The 21,744-nt window shown below is 39.2% G+C and overlaps 2 protein-coding genes across 2 annotated transcripts; one reads left to right on the forward strand and one right to left on the reverse strand.

Moving 5' to 3' along the window:
• Positions 1 to 4,417: 4,417 nt before the first annotated feature.
• LOC139982029 (zinc finger MYM-type protein 1-like) lies at positions 4,418 to 6,973 on the reverse strand. The gene has a single exon (XM_071994530.1). It carries the CDS (start codon positions 6,971 to 6,973, stop codon positions 4,418 to 4,420), a length of 2,556 nt encoding a protein of 851 aa, XP_071850631.1.
• Positions 6,974 to 11,387: 4,414 nt separating this feature from the next.
• On the forward strand, positions 11,388 to 19,873 carry LOC139983530 (uncharacterized). The gene is made up of 4 exons (XM_071997148.1): positions 11,388 to 11,544; positions 16,561 to 16,927; positions 17,760 to 18,807; positions 19,272 to 19,873. The coding sequence occupies exons 1-4, from the start codon at positions 11,490 to 11,492 to the stop codon at positions 19,554 to 19,556; spliced, it is 1,755 nt and encodes a 584-aa protein (XP_071853249.1). The 5' UTR covers positions 11,388 to 11,489; the 3' UTR covers positions 19,557 to 19,873.
• Positions 19,874 to 21,744: the final 1,871 nt, after the last annotated feature.

Consider the following 21,744-nt stretch of genomic DNA (forward strand, 5'->3'; position numbering starts at 1 on the left):
CAGTTGAAATTTTCTATCTATGCTTTGGCAGGTCTTGAAAGTGAGGAGTTTAGTGTGTAAGTCAATGGAACAATTAATTGTGGTGCAAGACCTATGGTGGCATACTCCTATTAGAGTCTATATCCATCCGCTCGATTGTTCTCCTTCAGGAAAAGTGCCAAAAAAAGCAGCAGGAGAACATCTTTTTTGACCTGTTATCAATCATGATCTAGTTTTTTTGTGTCTTGCATGTTCAAGAACATGAATGGAAGTACATGTGGTGAAACAATCGGGTAAATTGAGGCAGTTTTAAACCCATTTAGGCCTCCAAGAAGCATCGTACGAAAATTGTTTACAACTGAGTGAAGAGGTTTGTTTACAAGTGGAGAAAACTTCAGACTCTGATAGCAAAAAAATCTGCGCGTCATGGTACGGAAAATTGATAATGCCATGAATGGCCAACTTGTCAGCTATCCGGTGATAGGTAGCGTTTAGCTAGTGAAAACTTCTATCTAGACTTAGAGACCACATTACTTTTGTGATTTTGTGTGTTAGTCAACGGGGCTTTTAATGGGAGTATGCTACCCTATAGGCATGAATCACTCTTCGATGGAACGCGCAAGGGAACTTTATTTTGTTACTTAAACTTAGTTTGTTGCTGTCTAAACTAAAGTTGTTGCTGCTATTTGACCATGTTGCTGTTGTTCGTTTATGTCTTAACATACGTTGATGCCTAAACTCACGTTGATGTTTAAACTCACGTTGATGCCTAAACTCACGTTGATTTTTAAACTCACGTTGATGCCTAAACTCACGTTGATGTTTAAATTTACGTTAATGACTAAACTCACGTTGATGTCTAAACTCACGGTGTTGTCTAAACTTTGGTTGCTATCTTAAGTACCGTTGTTGAAACAAAAGACGCTGTGAACGAAAATCATTCTTTCTTTTCAAACAGTCACTTCTTCTTAAAAATTCTACCAATCCTACAGATGATTGTTTGAAACGAAATAAAGTCATAACAAACAACCGCAAGTTGCTTCCGTGCAGAGCTAACAATATTTCTGTTACAGAGATGTTCATGCTAAATATAGTTAATGATTTTTTTTTTTCCAAATTCGAAAGGGGAAAAAACAACATCCTGTGAAAACGGCAAAATTCGTTAACGTCCTCATTTGTAGTAACAGCCATGTATATAACGTTAACAACGTGATTTGTATAGCAACGACCTTAACACAATCACGTTGTTAACGATTTTTACATGATAGTTGCTACAAATCAGGACATTGTTAACGATTTTGTTAACGTAATAATTGAATCACTGTTTTGATCACAAAATGTTATGAGTTGAGACAATCTATGAATTGTGTGGGTAAGCTAACATCTCTGATACTGAAAATTACTTTTCGAATCACAGTATTCACACCACAGTATACTTTCATCGTTGCCAACTTGCGTATATTTTCGCGGTCCTTTTGACCACGTACTTAAATCATGAGTTTGGCGCAGTGTTCGCGTGTATAAACTACTGTATTTCATACATCGTCAAAAGTAGGCATTGAAGTTTGAGATATTTGAATCGACCTTGCATAAAAAAAGTTATTTACATATACTATCAGTTTCGTGGATCTAGTTGATTTAAAATGATGCAAAAGCATCCTGGGTAAATGATCAGTTGCTCTATGATTGAATGTAGTCCGCGCTTCGCGAGCAACACGAAGGGCACAACGTACGTAAGGAGTGTTAGCTCAGTGGTTAACGCCGGTGCCTTTCAATCATAAGGTCCCGAGTTCGAGTCACTCCCAGATTTAAAAAAAAAAAAAAAACGAAAAACAGGTACAGACAATTGTGCAAATGTTTGGTTTTGGTGAATATAAGCAATCATAATTTGAAGGTTATCATTGTACAAATGTGTCCTGATGCATTACTTAAAGGTCTGTTGTTTCAGTTTCATCAAACTTGGTCATATATACTGGATCGCCTTCTTCCTATGACTCCTTCAGGATATTAAGAAACTGTTGTGTGAAAACAGCAAACCCGTGGGTGGACGTGACACGGATATCCTTAGTATATCAAATACTAATCAGCACCAGAGCCCCATTCGTTCCTTTCATTGCCGTACCAAACTGTTCTATACAAACAGATCTATACCAAACAGTCTCTGAATTGAGAAACAGTATTAAAGAAAGAAATAGTATGTACAGTAGAACAAAATCATCAAATGTACTTTTTTGCTCTCACGTAACTTGTCATGGACAGCAAGCTATACATCCATCATCATGTAGTCACATCGACTTCTGCTTTTTTTATATGAACTCATAAACCTTTAGTACAGTCTTTGGTATATAAACCTATATGCACTGTATTACCATACACGCAATCAACTCATTTTTCAATGAAAAAAGTATACTTTCTAGTCCATTTTCGTTTTATAGATCATGAGTGTGTCTGTGCAGTTTTTCTCAGTGGCGTAGGAAGGTACTTTTGAGTGGGGGGGGGGGGGCTGAAGACTGATGGCCGGAATGGGGGTCTAAGGGGAGGGGGTGTCCCCTCCCCTTTGGAACTTTTTGCATTTCCAGGTGGCCTCAGATGCAATTTGGTGCAATATAGCACACTTCAACACCCAATCCATTTTGTAAACTTAATTTTGTATTTTCACCTGGCCTTAGATGCAATTTGGTGCTCCAAATGAGATGAAGCGGGGGGGGGGGGGCGGAATGATACTTCCGCCCTCCTCATTTTTCACTGGGGAGGGGAGGGGGGCTGGCGCCCCCAGCCCCCCGGTTCCTACGCCCTTGGTATTTCTCCTCCCAGAGATGTTATCCAAAGCAGCACTGTTTAGAAAAGCTGAAGAAAATGATCAGGTATTTTTAGAGGGTTGTTGTAGTACCTTTGTAATGCATTATATTATAACTGTGCTATATAATTACCTCATCTGTAAACATTTTGATGCATGCAGGAAGGAGACAAATAAAACATGAATGGAATTGTTCCCCCACCCCCCCCCCCCCAAAAAAAAAGAAAAGAAGAGGGGTACTTAAACTGACAATTTGAAGAAAATGGTCCCAGATATTTAGGAGCAGATCCTGACACAAAATGTATCACATGCCCCTTTACCTTCATTAACATGGCAACAAAATGTTTGCTAGAACCTGGAATTCCGATCAGGTTCAATGTCGGTCAATGTCTACCTGTGCAGTTAACAAGGTTCGGTTAAAAGGCTTCCATATATGTAATGTCAAATTTCAAATCTGGTTACTCTCCAAGATGTAATAATACATGAACACCATTATGATCACAATGCAGCTACAAACCATTATCCTTCATTTAATTTTCATTTTTCTTTCCTAGAATCTGCAAACAGAACCAATGGTGGTTTGGCATAGTTCAAGAAGCAGCCAACAAGTTCATCCTCTGGGGGCCAAAACATGGTACCCCTGGTGCAAGGCATTAAACCTTTCTGCATTTCCTACTAGAGGACAGTAGGGCTGAAAGTACGTCTGAGCTATCATCCCTAATGGAAGACAGAAATGACTGGAAATCTCGATGCCAGGTTATTGTCCGGCCAACTTCTCCTACCCCTCCATGATGATAATGGTCGACCGAGGTCGAACTGATGATGATGATGATGTTATTGTGTTGCGAAGATTAGAACAACTGCTGATGTGTTATTTTTCCTTCAAAGAATTTATATTAATTGACAAGATGAGCATTAGATACAATAAACAAGTGTAACATTTTGAAGGAGGGAGTGTGAAGAGGAGGGGAGTGATGGATTTGGCCGCATTTTATGAATATTTTAGACATCAGAAATGACACTGCTTATATATTTTCTTGTTGTTGTTTCCTTGTATTGTTAGTACTTGACAACATGAGTTTTAGACAATGAACAGCTGTGAATTTTGAAGAAGGGTGTGTGCAAGGGCGGCGGAAGCACTTTTAATCTGGGGGGGCACCGACGTCGAAGGGCACTTTTCAGAAATTCGATTGGACTGATGCAGCCTGATATTTGGAACCCTTTATAACTCTTATTGTATTATCTTATTTGCATATACACATCACTCCATCAACCCCCCCCCCCCCCTCCAAGGAAAAAATACATACTAGCACTGCAATATCCAATGTGCAAATTGGGAAACAAGGAACAAGTTTTCTTTCGAGACAAAATGAGGTGAAATCATTATAAAGTCCAAGTCCCTGCACACGCGATCGATACATGCATGAAAGCAAATTAAATATGTCAAAATACAAAAGGATGGGGTTTAGGTTATGGGATATACTCATTATTCATAGTAGGCTTTAAATGGCTTCTGCTTATTACAAAGTAACAATGTAATATAGCAATGCATTTTTGGAAATGCATAAGGATTTTTTAGGCAAATTGAATATGCATAATGGCACACACCAGAATGGTAGAGAGTCTTGTGGTAGAAAACATTCAAAACTTCCCGAAATATTTCATCCGACGTGGGTTTCGTCTTGTAAACTCCTTGGCGATATCCCGTATGACTAATCCGTCCGTTCTTGCTTTATGGATATGAAGCATTAGCATGTTGTTATAACGTTGTTCACCAATTGTGCTCCGCAAGTATGTCTTTATCCGGCGTTGGACAGAGAAGGATCTCTCTCCGGAGGCTGCGCTCATTGGTGCCAGAAGGTATATATGTATTAGGCGGAGCACATTGGGAAATGCCAGGCGAATGTCATTGTGGTCAGACAGGAGAGATACTACGGTATCCATTGATGTAACTTTCTTTACCAGAGGAAGTCTCTGTTTGATGATTCCATTTAACAATGCCAGTTCCGCTTGCAGACAGTGGAAGTCAACGTCATTCTTATATAGACTCTTCGTCTGTTCGCTGAACCCAAAATCGTGGCCATTTGAGGAATTGATAAGTGCCGTCTCGATATCAACTAGGACTGTATATGATGTTTGTTGAAAGCGTCGCCCCAACTCGGAGATACAGACGTCAATTGCCCCGCAATGCTCCACTCGATATAGATCCTCTGGGGAAGCGAACATGTGTTGTTCTGCATTTCCAAGCTGTAACCGACGAGGAACTTTTCTGTGCCTAGGCAGCTCTGGTGGATTTACAAATTCAATCTGCTCTGCTGCTGAGACGGTCTGCTGGTAGTATACTTGAAAAGAATTTCGTTGCCGTTGGAGATTTTTTTCCAAAGCATTAACGCATTCAACAACTGTTTGTGCAGTTATAGATGGTTTTTGCATAGTAGATGCAACTTGTTCGGAAACGCTAAAAATATTCAATGCAGAGTGTAGACCGATGAATGTCGAGAACTTCTCCATTTTGCTTGCCAAACCAAAGGCAGTACTGGCACTGTCACCAGAGGAATTATCACCTGTACTAACCAGAGTGGCATACAGACCCTCGTAATTGTGCAGGATTGCAGAGATTGACTTTGTTCGAACTGTCCATCTTGTTGGGCACAGCATATGCAAGTTCTCAACGTGGTCTGCCGTATATTCCGATGCGATATTCTGGTAATTTGCCATTCGCTTAGGTGAAGCGTGAATGAATGCTGACACATCCTGCGCAAAACTCAGCGAGTCTCGAATCATAGTACTAGACTTAACACAGCCTTGGAGGGCCAAATCTAAACTATGATTGCAACAATGCAAGTACAGAGCTGATGGGTTTTCTGCCGTAATTCTAGTCGCTACCCCGCTGAGACTGCCAGACATGTTTGCGGCACCATCGTAGGATTGCCACCGACAGTTGTCTAATGGCAGATTACATCGCAAAAGAATATCCTTTAAAGATGCAGTGATTGTTATGGCGTCTGTGCTGGTCAACTCATACATTCCTACGAAGTCTTCATGTACAGCTATATCTTCCTCTAGAGAAATCCATCGCAATACGCAAGTCATCTGTTCCTTGTTACTGATGTCTCTCGATTCATCTGCAATTATCCCGTAGAGGCCCTTCGAAGTTGTGTGAATTTCTGAAATTATCGAACGAAGCACAGAATTGCCCATCATTTCTATTAGTTCGTTAATGATCTCATGACTAAGATAGCGCCTATCTTCAACCCATTGTGCTAATCCAGGTACATCATTTGCTCTACATCTTAAGAGTTGTATCAAGTTACTTTCATCATCATTTTTTCCTCGAATGCTTAATCCTTGACGCGTTAGGTATTGGATACTTTCAATCTGTTTCAATAACAGCTGTCTGTGCATTTCTTGCATTTGGATTTGTTTGCTATCTAATTTGATCGCAATATTTTGCTGTTTGTCTTCAAAACAAGCTATTTTCTCAACCGCCTCTGCATGGAAATGTGAACACGCATGCTTGGAGAGTTTTTCATAACACTTCTTCCAGTTACAAAATGCTCCGGAAAAGAAAGCCTCTTCTCCCCCGTGACTAGCGGTTATGAGATTGTAGCCCAATGCACGCTTACAAATATGGCAAGAGATTGTTCCTTTTGTCATGCAATAACTGAGCCAAGTGTATTGCCTGAAAATGGATTGGGGACACAGTCGAGTCTTTGAAGCACTACCTTTACCGGTTTTCTGTTTAACTGATGTTTGCTTAATGTTATCAACTGTTGGGTGGAATGGTCGCTCTCCTGTGCAGCAAGGTGACTGACATGGTAAGCCTTTTGGTTCCTTCAGTTCTGCTGCACGTTCTACTTTCGCGGGACCAGTCTCTTGAATCGGATTTTGTTGGTGTGGATCAAGATCTTTATCCTGCGTCCAATGTTCCTCTTGATTCAGTTCCTCTGATTCTGCTGACTTCCCTGCTGTTTCTGTATCAGTAATCTCTTGAACCATTAAACTTCCTTGGAGAGAGTTTGTATTTTCATCCTGCTCATTCACTTCAATATTACTATACTGAGGTGTTTCACACTCTGGTTCTGGTTCCTGTTCTTTAGTTACTTTATTGAAAAATTGTGTGAGCTTTGGAATTTTGGTTGCTGTTACTTTTAACAGTTTCTCTCTCATTCGTTTTTGCCTCTGTGCCCGGGGCATAGTGACATAACGGGCTCTACGGGTGAATTGCTGCAAATAATATAATTATCAAAGCCAACTGATAGTTACATATATGACTTTCTAACGTTTATTGAGGATATTATTGCAGGGACATCCCGATTTTCATGAGGTTCATTGTTCATAAGGTTCTTTATTCATACGGAGCATTGGTCAAAACGACTGATATTCATAATTAACAAATATATATATATATATATATATATATATATATATATATATATATATATATATATATATATATATGTGTGTGTGTGTGTGTGTGTGTATATATACATTATAAGACGTCTGGAAAGACTTTGTCCCTGCTGTATATAGGTCAAAGGCGAGGATTTATACCATTTGCAACGACATCCAAGGGAGAAGATTGTTCCAGAGGCCTTAATATATATTATATATAAATATTCATATATTTTCCCCAAACAACATGATAGGCCTACAGGTCAAGCTAGAGGCATGTGGGGGGGGGGGGGGATTGGTACACAATGGAACTATAATATGATCATACAATTAATCAGGGAGACGTGATAGACCACCGCATTCACACAAGCAACAGGATAGATTGCTGTGCTACGTATTTATTATTTTTCGTATCCGGCTTTATTTTCCCAAAAATAAAATTACCCAAAATAGAATTGTCAATTTCCCACATTAGCTATACCCAATGAGCCTCCGTGCAATAACCTCGCTCATCCCCCAGGATGCGGCAAAATAGCTATAGGCTAGTTTATTATTCAGTTATCTAACACAACCACGATTCCATTTAAAAAGGTCTATGTGTTCCATCGACCATTACTAATACCTGGTCCAAGTTTCCAGTCCCCGGAATTCGGACCGACATGCACCCCTCCCCTCCTACACCGATGTATCTAAATACAATAGAAGTCAGAATCTTACCATAGAAACGCCACTGAATGTAAATCCTGTGAAAATTGTACGATTGTATAAACGCAGCTGAAGATGAACTAAGCCGATGCATGTAGTATAGGCTACTGTATAAAGCTCCTAGTCCTATACATTCAAATCGACCCAAGCTCTGCAGTGTAGCAATAGCAACGCGTATCACCTTCTTTCATCAATCTATGTTTACAAGTTGATGTTTGATTGGCGTAACTATTCAGGTACTTATACAAAATGCTAATTGCTAAAGTAGGAATCTGCCGAATTAGAGTTTACTTTTTGTTAAGTGCTTAACATTTTTTTCCATTTGAAATAGCTTTGAGTTTGACCCACAGCAATTCATTGATACTTCTAAATTAGGATTAGATCTCTTACTGGACCTAATAGGGTGATCAAGAGTACAATTTTTATGTAGAAAAAGGGCACATTTTTAAACTGAGGAAAAGTGGGGGGGCACGTGCCCCCTGTGCCCCCCCGGTTCCGCCGCCCTTGGGTGTGTGGTGGAATTCGATGTGGGGGGAAGATGAAAGCATAGTTGGCTATTATTTTATGAAGACTATCACAGATATATAGCACTGCCTCTGCTGATGTATTTTTTTGATTTTGTTATTTTCTTTTCATGTTCATTACTTGTGTTGACAAATTGAGTTTGTTTTTACCATAATTTAAGCAGCTATTACATTTTGAAAGGGGGTTGTGTGGAGAATGGGAGGGGAGGTTGGGAGTGAAGTTTAATTATCACTCGATGAAGACTGTCATAGATACAGCACTGTCACTGCTGATGTATTTTTTGTTACCTTCCGTAGATTATTACTTGCGCCTAAAAAAATAGCTCACAGAAGAAACAGCTGTAGCATTTTAAAGAAAGAAGGGTGTGTAGGGTTTGGGGGGGGGGTGGGTGGGTAGGAAAACATACATTTTATGAAGACTTTCATAGATGCAAGACAGTCACCTGATCTACCTTGCCGTTGCTTTCCCTCCATGTTCATTACTTGTATTTGAAAGATGACAATATTGTTTTAAAACATGTTGAAAGTGTGGAATGCGTGAAGAAATTGAAGATCATTTAGTCCTCCACCGCCAATGCTATTCAACTTCAGTTTTTATGTCATCTTATACCCATGTATCATGTAACCTTAGTTGATGTTCATTAATACAACGTTAACCATGCAAAACCTCTACTGTGTGCTTTTTAACTGTGATGAGTGAATTTAAACAGCACTGCATTACTTTAAACACACCTGCATAGTATAGCGGATGGAACAAGATACCTGCGCGGTTATTGAGTTATAATATACCCTCTTTCCGTGTAACTTAACTCAACCAGGTGGGTACCTTTTATGCACGACGATGCATAGTATAGCGGATGGAATAACTCACGTTTATTTGCCTAAGTTTATTCCATTTCTTTGTTGGGTGTGTAGGGAACTGGAGGGCATCCAGTGGCGGAGCTAGGGGTATTGGTCAGGGGGGGGGGGGGTCGATAATGGTCTGTAGGGGCGCTTTCGACACTATCTAAGCGGAGCGCCACCACAGGTTGGCGCGGAGCGAACATAATTTTTTGGAGTCAAGATACTCCCTAGATCGCCGGAAATGACCCTTTCCAGGCCTTTGCTAATTTGCAGATAATAAATAGGTGTCATCGCCAACAAAATGTGACAAATGTCAATAGGTAGATGAGAGCGCAATGAAAAAGTCAATAATCGCGAATAAGTAAAAAGTGCTTAAAAGCTGAAAAGGGCGCCAGCAGTCCATTTGAGTCCGTCAGGGTGGGGGAGGGGGGGGGGAAATACGCCCCCTGACTGTATGGACGCTCAGCCACTGAGGGCATCTGTCCTTTATATTGTGTAGAGCATTCACAAAGTATACAGGCAGTGATACGATCGCCATCTTTACAATTACACTAGTAAAAATAGGTCATACAATAAACGCAATTGGTGTTCGATCGGGACGAAAACCGTCTGTTTTCTCTAGTAATATTACTGTCACTCGTTTTACTTGATTGCCGATAATCACAGCATGTACGCACATCAGCTAACGGCTCAATTAAATTGGCATTTTATCCTCGACACTCGTTTTATTTGATTTCCGACGTTCACTTCATATCTATACGAATTATTGAAGGGGCTCAGTTAAAACAGTTTGACTGAGGTGCAGTATTCTTATGCTGCTATTTTATTTAGAGACACTCACAAATTTCCCGCTTCACAATTTGACAGTTAGAGTTGTTAGAGTTTGTATTGTAAATTGTTGTATATTAGTTTTAAATTTCTTTTGTACACATTATAGGCATATCACACTATACGCTTCCCTTGTACACAATCCAGCGTATTGACAGGGGTCATTATAACTAAGTATTGCGTATTTCCTGTAGAGCTAGGTATTTTAAAAGTTCGTTTTTCATGGAGGACAGCATGCAGTCTAGACGCGAGGTTTATACTGAGCGGAGGCAAACATTTTTCAGATGTTGCGTCCCGTGGACGCAAGTTTTAAAATCCAATTAACAGTACTGAAATGGTATTTAGTACACAACTTTTGACTCTTGAATTTTAATATTCTTAGAACAGTACTAAACAAACAATGTACTTTCAGTTTATGCCAATACAAAATCTCTTATATTACTGTATTACTACAGTAGTAGATAACAAAAGGTGGCCTTAGTAGATGTAGAAATATCTATGCACTTATAGTGTAGTCTACTAATACCATTATGACACTAGCCTGTAATAGTAATAGGTATAACGCATTCTAGTAGGCTGGTGATGTTTGTTGAATTTCGCGAGATCAATTGTTGAACAGCTTCGATGACAACAACGTCAGATTAGACAACAACGAAACTTTAGATAGCAACGAAAGTTTAGACAGCAACGAGAGTTTAGACATCAACGTAAGGTTAGACATCAACGTGACTTTAGGCATCAACGTTACTTTAAACATCAACGTGAGTTTAAGCACCAACGTGCGTTCAGACATCAACGTGAATTGGAACAGCAACATGGTTAAAACAGCAGTATAACAACGTTACTTTAGACAAAAAAAAAACTTAGTTTAAGCAACAAAATAATGTTTGCCCTTTTCGCGTTCCATACCCTTCGTGGTGTACATCGTAAAATGGAGAATACACATTTCTTTATCCCATAACTTCCCTGGTCCCCTCCATATTCCTGTGCCAACGGAGTAACCCGTGCCCCAGGATATACACATACCCCTATAATGCCCTCTCTATGGTGATATTTTCTTAAAGTATAAGTAACTGAACATTTACTGCCAGTGTTAGCTGGAGTTCAAGCTTGACGCAGTTTCCTTGTTGCCTATCAATATTCAGTGGCACACGTGTGCAGTCAATATAACTAACAGCTGATCATTCTCAAATATGATTGGTTCTAATTAAGAAAAATGGCGTGAGTTTGAATAATAATTATACGTTTATGGGGGTAAACCCTAAGTGCTGGTATAATCCCAGATCACGTTGGATTTGCTATAAATTTTTCGAGGGTATATAAATTACGACAGCGAATCAACTTAAGCATTTCTCAGGGGTGAGAAGAATAGATGTATTGTTCTTACCTGGAAAGACAAAGACTTGAACAACAGAAAGATGAAGACGGTGGTTTTCCTCCTGGTGTCCGTGGTACTCCCCATGCTGGTTCAGAGTAAGTATTTATTGTTATTTTCCTGTTTCTTTCTCTCTTCCAAATAAGATTTGTGGGTTTCTTTCACAAGTTTCAATAAAATGACAGCTCTTATGCCTCGTTCTTAAGATACCATACAGTAAACAACCTCCCTTTGAAATGTTTCGCCGTCCAATAAAAAAAATGACTGTGTGGCAATATTTTCTTCTTTTCACTTTTGCCTTGTTGTTTTCTTTTTTCATTGTCGATGAAAAGTAACAACATTTTCAAATTCCTTTAAAATTACAAATCCATGGAAAAAAGGGATGTTGTAAATACATCCATGGGGTAAGTTATTGTCATAACATAGGTTTCTTCTAAGAACAAGTTGTTATCATTATTGTTATAAACTTAATTTCTGACTGTTGCTCTCACTTTTAATGGACTGTACACTCTACCGTATTAGTTTGGAAGTTAGCTATAACGCTAAATAACTGTGTAGCAATATGGTATCTAGTCTTGTTAAGACCCTAGACTGTACAGCCTAGTGTACCTTTCTTTTTTACAAAGTTATTCCCCGTATCTATTTGCCGCACTTCCCATAGAACGCCCGCTGCAACGCTTTTAGGTTTGTATCGGACAGATCCTCGGGCATATAAAATACACAGTGGGCAAGCACATTCGTGGTATAGGCAGAAACGGACTCTGAGGCATGTACAGTTTGCACGCGAGAAAAAGAGTAAAACTAACGATTTGGCCAAGACTATTTATGCTATCATGTCTTTATCGCTTGTTCTTTAAAAAAATGAGACATTTCATATTACTGCTGAATGAGCGAGCGTGATTCGACCTATAACCAATTTCAACATTTGTCCAGGACACTTAATTGATGATGAAACGTTATCCAATGGGGCTTTTTCGTTCATACGAAGTTAAAACAAAACATGTTTTAGTTGAGTTAGTAAAAATTTTAAATTCAAAATATGGATTTAACTGTAAAAATTATAGGTATGTACCTTAACCTTAACCTTAAAGGAACGTTCCAGAGAAAATCGCCCCATCTTTACTATCATTCATATAAACGGTACTGACGGTAGCCTTTGGAAAAAATATGATTATCGTCACCACTTGTACTCTCGCAATGTTAAATTTGATGAAGTAGCAATAACGGAAACTATAATTACAACTAAGTAAACCCTTTACAAATTCTCATAATTCCACATTACAATTTTATCAATCCATATTGACCAGATAACAGAGGTGCAGGTAGGTGTTGGAGGAGTTGGTGCTTGAATTGGTGAATTCTGCGTCCGGGACGCATTGTTTTAGCCAGGGACGCAAAATCTTCGAACTGCTTGCATCCTACACGGCATAAGCAAAAGCAAAAGCATATATATATTGTTAAATATTAGAAACAGCATGTCAATTATTGCTAATTGACATATTTTAAAACAAAGGATTATATTCAATTTATTTAGGAGGGTGGCCGGTGGGGGGGGGGGGGGTTGGAGAGGTTATCTATTTCTTCTTCCAGGTTAACTTTTATTTAGCAAGTTTGTATATACTTATAACAGTTTCCACTTGGACTAATCTGATACGTGCATTGGAAAATAGTCAGAAAGTATACAGAGAAACATATTTTGGGAAGTTAAATTCAAGATCGTTTAGCGTGTTGATCTATTTTTCAAACACCTGCATCATCAACCTATATACACATCAATAATGGCATCTTGGTTGTTTCATTACTGTTAGGTACTTTTCAATTAAAAAATGCAGCAATTTTTCGCAAGATATTTCACTGAGCTTCAGCTTTTGTAGACTTAAATTGCCATAAAAATGTTCAAGAAGATGTTGTACCTGAACATTATCAAGTCGATTTGCAGTGTATATCAGTCTTTGTCATTCACTGAGGTTTGTCTAATGTGGCTTTATAAAGTTTCACATGTAACAGCGTACTGTGCCCTCGTTTAGTTTATTGTTGACCCTCCAACTCGGAGTATACTTGCTCCTCTATGGATTCAAACATTTCGGTAAGGCCGTCTCCCTAATATGCAAACATCATTTAGTGGGCTAAATTATTATCAGTTGCAAAACAAAATTGATATTCTAGCATATTTGCCTAGACGCTCGTTTTACTTGATTTCCGACATTCGTAGGGGTATGCATAGCCTATATAACATTTTCAAGGACGCTTAGCGTTGTATACCTTGGCAGCAGTTTGCATTGCCTGCCATCCAGGCCTGCATATATAGGGTAACTAGTCTGCAGCTAAATATCCCGCATCGCAATTTCGACAGAAACTTTGTTATTGTATGTTAGTTAAAGGTCTCATCATTCGATTTTTCTTGTGTACACATTATAGGCCTATCACTATACGCTTCCACTGTGCAATAGCAATGGTATTGTGTGTTCCTATAGAGGTATTTTTTAAATAGCCATGTTTTCACGGAGGCCGGGAGAGCAGCCTTTATGTTATAGAAATAGAAAATCAGTAAGAATTATCTGATGCTCTATTGTGGAATTTACTTGACACTAATGTTAAAGAAACACTTTTCTTGAAAAAGCATATGAAGGCCTTTGTTTCATGAGATTTTGGTTGGATTAAAGCAGTCTCTTATCTTCGTTTAAGAATGTGTTTACCCTGTACATGTGCATTGATTCCTTTGATTCTTTTTTTCCCTTTCTCCCGCCTCTATTTCTCTCCTATTTTTATAAGATTTATTTGATTTATTTGTTGATTGATTGATTGATTGATTTTATTGATTTATTGATTGATTTTTTGGAGGGGGGGGGGGGCTTTGCTTGTAATTCAGATTATCCACACTTTTGCGTGTGTAATTGTTGGTGTAAAAGACATTGGAATTGTATTATGAAAAGGGAAGTAAACGAAAAGTAACGAAACGACAGACAATACTTTAGCTGAATATCTTGAAACGAAACTGGACTATAGCCACCTATAAAACTAGACTATAGCTACATATCAGACAGGAATTATAGCTACCTATTAAACTGGACTTATAGCCACATATAAAACTGGACTTAGAGCAACATAGGAAACTGGACTCTAGCTACATTTAAAACTGTACTTATATCTACATATAAAACTGGGCTATAGCTACATTAAACTGGAATTAAAGTTACCTATTAAACTGGACATATAGCCACCTATAAAACTAGACTATATAGCTACATATAAGACAGGAATTATAGCTACCTATTAAACTGGACATATAGACACATATAAAACTGGACTTAGAGCAACATAGGAAACTGGACTCTAGCTACATTTAAAACTGTACTTATAGCTACATATAAAACTGGACTATAGCTACATACAACTGGAATTAAAGTTACCTATTAAACTGGACTCTAGCTACATTGAAAACTGGACCCATAGCTACCTTTAAAACTGAACTATAGCTACATATAAAACTGGACTATAGCTACATATAAAACTTAACAATCCCTTTAATGTTAATAACCATCGTCCCTGTGTGTCCACATAGTAATTACGCATTTCCATTCTGAAATTGACTTTATTTGACTTAGGCATTTAATTTAACTTATGATGGTATACGGTAAATTCCAAGGGATAACTGCTCTTTTTAAAGATTAAGCTGTTATATGACGATGTCGCTGATTTTCCTCAATGGTTTAGTTTAATCCTCCAACAGCTATGTGATGCCATCAATGGTTTGACCAGATACCGCCCCAATTAGAAATCATTGCACTTGTAAACGTCAGCAATTAAACTGTTCGAATCAAGGAGAAATAAATGTCCTTAACATCGCTATATTGCGTTGACGTTGACTGACTGTATAAATGTGTTAAAGGCATTGCAGACTCGCCCCAAACCGCGTGGCGCCCTCTGATACAAAAGGTAGCTTTACGTTGCTTGAAAGTGAAGTTTTCTTCTTGTCGCTACAATATGCAGACAGTAATGAAACGTGATACCTTGTCATCTTTTATCTAGACCTGAGATCAAGGAGTTCCACATCATCTCCCTGCTGAGATGTTCATCGCTCATATGTATACTGTGTTGTGGGTATTGACCGTAGCTGCATGTATTAGCTGTACACTAGTGTCTAATCAGGGAGTTGCTATGGAAACAACTCCCTGGTCTAATTACCGACGGTATCAAGCTCGAGATCGATGGTGGTGTCTAACAATTCTGTTACACCTCCTTCGAAACTAGGTCAGATTACCGGCATCAGACATTTCTTTGTGTTCGAGTCTCCACTCCCTTTAAATGGCTGGAATAATCCGCGAAAGTGTCTCAAAATACAAATTTGAGGTTAGCAATTTTGCCCGTTTGGATGGGATTAAAATTGTGATTGAAGAATGGTTTCAATTTGAGTGACGAACACGCCAACTACATGGTCTATCAGTGCAGCTACATTATGTGTAACACAATACGCGAGTTTTAGGAGGCACGAGAAGCCTTTTACACCACTATAATACAACAATAATTATAGGTCTTTCATTGCATTAAATAAAGGAAACTCGCAAATAGAAGGCAATATCAAGCTTTTCGAGTTTTTAAAACTCTAGATGTTTACAGGTGACCTAACATTTAGTGGGACCTGATTTTGCTTTCATGATATATATTCAATAGTTGTTTTGAGCATGCGCAGTAGACAACAGTTAGGGCCTCGTCTGTTTCTCGAAGTTTTAAAGTATATAGCCTACAACCTTGTCGTTTGCTTTATTTACCAAAACACCGAGCAGTGATGGTCACAGGATTTTAAAGGTGGACGATACTGGGGCCAATATTCGAACTCTCATTTGATCAATTTAGGTATAGGAAAACGGGAAATATGGAAAGACGACTTATGTCCATCTGAGTGGTCTAATTCTTACCAGATTGAATGTAACACATCCCCAGGCTGGAAGTTCCCCCCTCCATCCCACACCCAAATTCCGACTAATTATGAATGTAGTAAATTTACATAAATTGATATCTTCCTTGTTTTACCTCCTAAATTCTGGTGGGAGTGGAGGCCAATTGGGGTTATAACTGAGATGTATCAAATAATTTTTTGTTCTTTGTTTATTCAGGTACAAGCCCTCCAATCGTTTTCAAAAGAGTGACAACGTACCAATGGATTTACAATGACAGAGGTACCGGGGCTGATCGAGACATGTCCATTTGGCGTCCCATAGATAATGAACATGGTTACTTTGCCGTTGGTGACGTTGCCGTTGCAACCCACGACCGACCCAGCACATCAGCCGCGATGGTTAAGGAAATTACCGGTGGGTCCCTGGCCGCACCAGTCAGCTTCACTGAGATATGGCATGATAGAGGCAGCGGCGGTAGCCATGACGTTCGTATCATGAGAATGAATCCACCTGGTGGATTTACATGTTTAGGTCACGTGGCTGTCCTAGGTTACGGTAGTTACCCCGACGCCAGCAAGTACAGGTTAGTGTTACCATATACTGGACTCTTGAGAAAGTCTTGCAAGGATCGCATGTGTTAATATGCCATAGACTTAAGTTTATCAAGCTAGAAACTTGTATTAACTGAATATTAGCTTTTTTAAACCTTAATTTCGGTTTTCGAGACATTGATATATATTTAAATTATGTTAAAAGTGTCTGGAATTTTTCCTTACGACCCATACTTGATGATGACGTCAGTTCATCAATCTAAGCCTAATTAATAATGTCAATCAGTTGTTGCACCCAAACTTGAATAACTCGTTCAAAAATGTTCTATATAAATAACAGGTCGTTAAATATAACTTCCAACATTGTCTGGTCTTTTGCAAATTTGTTGTAAGACACGTTGAAACTAAAAGTACAAAGTACGTTTCAGTTCTCCAATGGAATGTCATATAGACTACTCTATATTCTCCACCACGGTAGACTTTATGTAGTCCCCTAACTCAGTCATTTTGGGACTCGTAAGTTAGTCGAATTTCATATAGGATACTCTATACTCCACCACGGTGGGCTATGTGTAGTCCCTTAACTCAGCGATTGTGTGACTCATAGGTTAGTCGAATTTCATATTGATTCTTAAGTATAGCCTTCACAATGAAAAGGGATCAATCACAAACCTTGTAACGGGTAGAGAATTGTAATTTATACCTCCAGTAGCAATAGTAACAAACCATAATTACTTTCATTTGTGTCTATAAGCTATATTGTGTTCAAACGTATAGTAAATACATTTGGTGAAATATATTTTACATTGGTATGCAGTGTTTTCTGCATCACACCTAAATTTACATTGCACTCTGTTGTTTCAGGTGTGTCAAATCAAGTTACACAGTGACTGGCAGATATGAACTTATCTGGCTGGACAGAGGGTCCGGAGCTAATTTAGATGCAGGCTTATACGGAAATCGTGTGTCGCAGTCAAATGTTTTCGCAATAGACGCGAACGCGTTTACTTCATTTGCTACACATAGTCTACCTGGAGGTTCCCCGCGGTTGATGGACGGCAAACAGGTGATCAACCACCAGCTGGTGACGCTAACACCAGATACCTACGTCTTCACTGTCTTCGAAGTTACTGACTTGGACGAAATTTGGAATGACGGGGGAAGTGGGGCTAATCGAGATCTTGCTGTATGGAGAAGCCGAGGACCCTCGAATACGTACTCTCTGGGAGACATCGCCGTCCCGGGAGGAAGGCCCGCCAAAGGATACGTTGTCAAGGAACACAAAGCGAACTCACTACGTCCGGCCTACGATTTCGCTCAGGTATGGAACGACCGAGGTTCCGGAGCACGTTGGGATGGCGCTTTCTATCGACCTTTGTGTCCCCCAGGGTATCGGGCGCTTGGCCATGCTGCCGTCAGAAATCACCATGATAAACCTCCAAGCAATGACTTTCGATGCGTGAGTGCCGAGTACACCGTTCAAGGGAGATGGGAGTGGGTTTGGAACGACGCAGGTAGCGGGGCTAATAGGGATGTAAGCGTCTTCAAAGCAATGTCTAGCGGCAATGGACAGGGTGTAGAGGCCATGTCTACAATCGCCCACCACGGTGGTATGAATGTTCTACCATACGTTCTTAATCCCAGTATTACCAATTACGTAATCGGAAAACCTGCTAAGCAGTACATCCTCCAGAGTATTAGGTACTTGTTCAATGACCGAACGATTGTTAGCACAGAGCCCGATAACATCGCAAGAACTGTAGTCGTAAACGAAGGACTAACGGAGCAGCAAGCTACACGGGAGTTGGATTACTCATTCGACGAAACTTACTCTTGGGGGAACACCGCTGGTCTCGAAATTGGCGTTGAGACTACCATCTCAACAGGGGTGCCTCTCATTGCATCAGGCGGGGTGAGTAATCACTATATATATATATATATATATATATATATATATATATATATATATATATATATATCTTTATATGCTAATGACCTTCTTAGAAATTCAAGAAGTTCAAGCTTAGATTTTTACCTTAAACAACAACAGGTAGGGTAATTACCAAACACCTCAAGTGAAATCTAAATACAGTGAATTTAGGGTAGGACCGTTATAAGCCAACTAATTACTAGGACCACATTTCTTTCATTTATTTCTATCGTTTCTTTAGGCGTAATGGGGATGGGAGAGGCGAAGGTGGATAGTGTAACTCAATGGGGGGGGGGGGGGGGTTAACTCTCAATGCAAGAAGGTGAATAATGTTGTTCGGATTTTCGTGCTCATGTTCTATACCTTGAGTCACTGTTCTTATGATGCAGTTACGGATTAGTTATTTCCAGGTAAACATTTCATCTATTGCATTGATTCATTTTCAGGTCACAGTTTCTACGACTGCCTCTTACTCTCATGAATGGGGCGGTTCCGAAACCAAGTCTCACTCAGATACGATCAGCGTTCAAACAACCGTTCAACCGCGGTCTTCAAAAGCTGCTATTATCGTAGGCAACCGTTATACTGCCGATGTACCGTATGAGGCTACACTAATTACCGTATATGACGACGGTTCGAGGAGCACCAACTCTCACTTCCGAGGTGTCTACCGCGGTGTTCAAGTCAACGAAATACGGGTCACCTACGAAGCCGACATACCTTTGGTCTAAGACTTCGCAAGACCAATATTAACAACAGCTTCCCGGCTAATCTTAACATCGAAACAATGTTTTTTTTAATTTCTTAAGTAAACAAAAACACAAGTTTTTTCTTTTGATTGTTCAAACTAAAAATACGTATTAATATTTCCGGTTGATGGTTTTCTATACGTTCCATTACATAATATTAAGTGTGCGTAATAGTAACGTCTTAAATTTTAATGGGATCACAGTGCTTTGTTCTTTTATTAAATGATTTTTTTGGCATTGGAGAAGGATTTCTTTTACACTTTTTTTGGAGGACTAAATCATGAATGTCATACAATAACATCCTCTGTGTCTTTATTCATTACTAAAGCCGTTCATTTTCTTACACAGTATACTTTACAATGGTCGTGACATTGCTGTAATACTGTACATATACTTCACACATTGCCTAGGCGTAGGAGGCGTGGGGTATAGGGCTGGGTGGCTGCAGCCCTGCAACCAAATATTTTGGTGAAAATTCGGGCACTATGCTGAGAATTTTTCGGGCACCTATTGAAAGAAATTATATTGAAATGATGTAGTTCAAGGAAATGAATAGTTGCCAAACAAAAAATCTCCTTGGTAATTTAAATAAAGTTCTAAGCTTGCCGGACTAATTCGCCATACTATTGTAAAAGCCTATATAAGTGTACATTAATATGTTGAACGCGCGAATTTTGGTTATATTTTTCGGGCAAGTCGTTACAGCCGCCTCCCCCCCCCCCAAAAAAAAAATCAAATTTGGCTCCTACGCCTATATACACATCTACTGTGGGCCGCTCACTGCATACGTTGTTGCATTACCAAAGGTATGCTGTTTGTACTTACGACGTTGCTATTGGTATGAACGATACCGATGCGAATCATAGGGATTGGGCCAACGGTATATCTTTGCCACCGTTGTTGAAAGTTTTCCGTCGTATTTTGCAATTGTCAAGATTCAGTGCCAAATAAACCTTCAGGTTTGGATCTTGATTTGTTGGGTGAAACGACATAGCGCCGTTTAGAAAATTTAGCTGTTGCCTACTTAGATTTTTATGACCAATCTCAATGCAAATTAACTGTGAAATATAGTTCGATAGTTGCACGTACATTATGTACGGGAAGTTTTCATGTGCGGAGATTGTTCACAAACTTCATGGAGCATATTAAACATACAGCGAAAGCATCATTTAAAATCTAAAATAACAATATATTACTGGGACTGTTTAAGCTTACGAATTAAGTTATGTGTTTTAAAGGCATTCGTAAATATGTTGGGTTCATATATTAATTTCTCAACCAATTAAACAAGTGATATAAACATTGATTTAAACATTATGCGCAGGCATCCCCCACACGGTAGAGTATATTACTAGCCCCCCCCCCACTCCCGGTACAGGTTATCAACAATAAAGATTGGTCATCCCCATATGAGTAGGGTGATATTGGGTTCTTTAACACACGGAACCAGAATACAAACTGCATTGCGGTTTCGATGACTTCATTGCACTAGACTTCTGGTTGTTAGTAACCAGAACTAGCTGTACAATAGAAACATGGCTCGAACCACCATTTTGATACATTTACATTATGGCACGATGAATACAGGTCAGTCTACTGTACGTGACAATACAAACCTCCACCAAAAACAATAGGGGTCTTGTATACTCAATGTAATGCACCCACACACCAAGTATGAGAAGTACCCACAATTCCCATCGTTAGATATCATGTAAAAGGCTTTTCAGAATTTGACCTCTGGTGACCTCATATGAGATTGGACCTCACAAGTTACACGATTCTTGTACTCAATATGGCAAATCCATATACCATGTATGAAAAGCATCCATGATTTCTACCATGAAAAATCATGTTTTAGAGGTTTTCAGGCCACGACAAATATTTTTAAAAGTACTTGCTATTTGGCGACCGTGACTAAAACTCTACTCGCCAAATTTCAATCGCCACTGCACTTAGGCAGATACATGGTGCTACGTAATTGCACATTGGAAACTTATGTTTCTTTGCAGTATGACATTTTAACTTTTTCCATTAAAAGTAAGTGTTGAACAAAGTAAAGCACGTCACAGAATCATAAACAAGCAGCTAGGCCTAATGTCTCAAACCAAAAAATAAAACATCTGTTAAAATACCTTGAGTAGAAGAAGCCTATTGTTTTTAGAGGAGGTCA

Source organism: Apostichopus japonicus, chromosome 16 (assembly GCF_037975245.1).
Source record: "Apostichopus japonicus isolate 1M-3 chromosome 16, ASM3797524v1, whole genome shotgun sequence".
In the NCBI taxonomy this organism is placed as follows: Eukaryota; Metazoa; Echinodermata; class Holothuroidea; order Aspidochirotida; family Stichopodidae; genus Apostichopus; species Apostichopus japonicus.

Excerpts from the sequence above, each read along its gene's own strand:
- LOC139982029 (XM_071994530.1), bottom strand. The coding sequence starts at position 6,973 with ATGCCCCGGGCACAGAGGCAAAAACGAATGAGAGAGAAACTGTTAAAA.
- LOC139983530 (XM_071997148.1), top strand. The coding sequence starts at position 11,490 with ATGAAGACGGTGGTTTTCCTCCTGGTGTCCGTGGTACTCCCCATGCTG. Across the intron at positions 11,545-16,560 it reads ACTCCCCATGCTGGTTCAGA|GTACAAGCCCTCCAATCGTT; the intron begins GTAAGTATTTAT and ends TTGTTTATTCAG. Across the intron at positions 18,808-19,271 it reads CTCTCATTGCATCAGGCGGG|GTCACAGTTTCTACGACTGC; the intron begins GTGAGTAATCAC and ends ATTCATTTTCAG.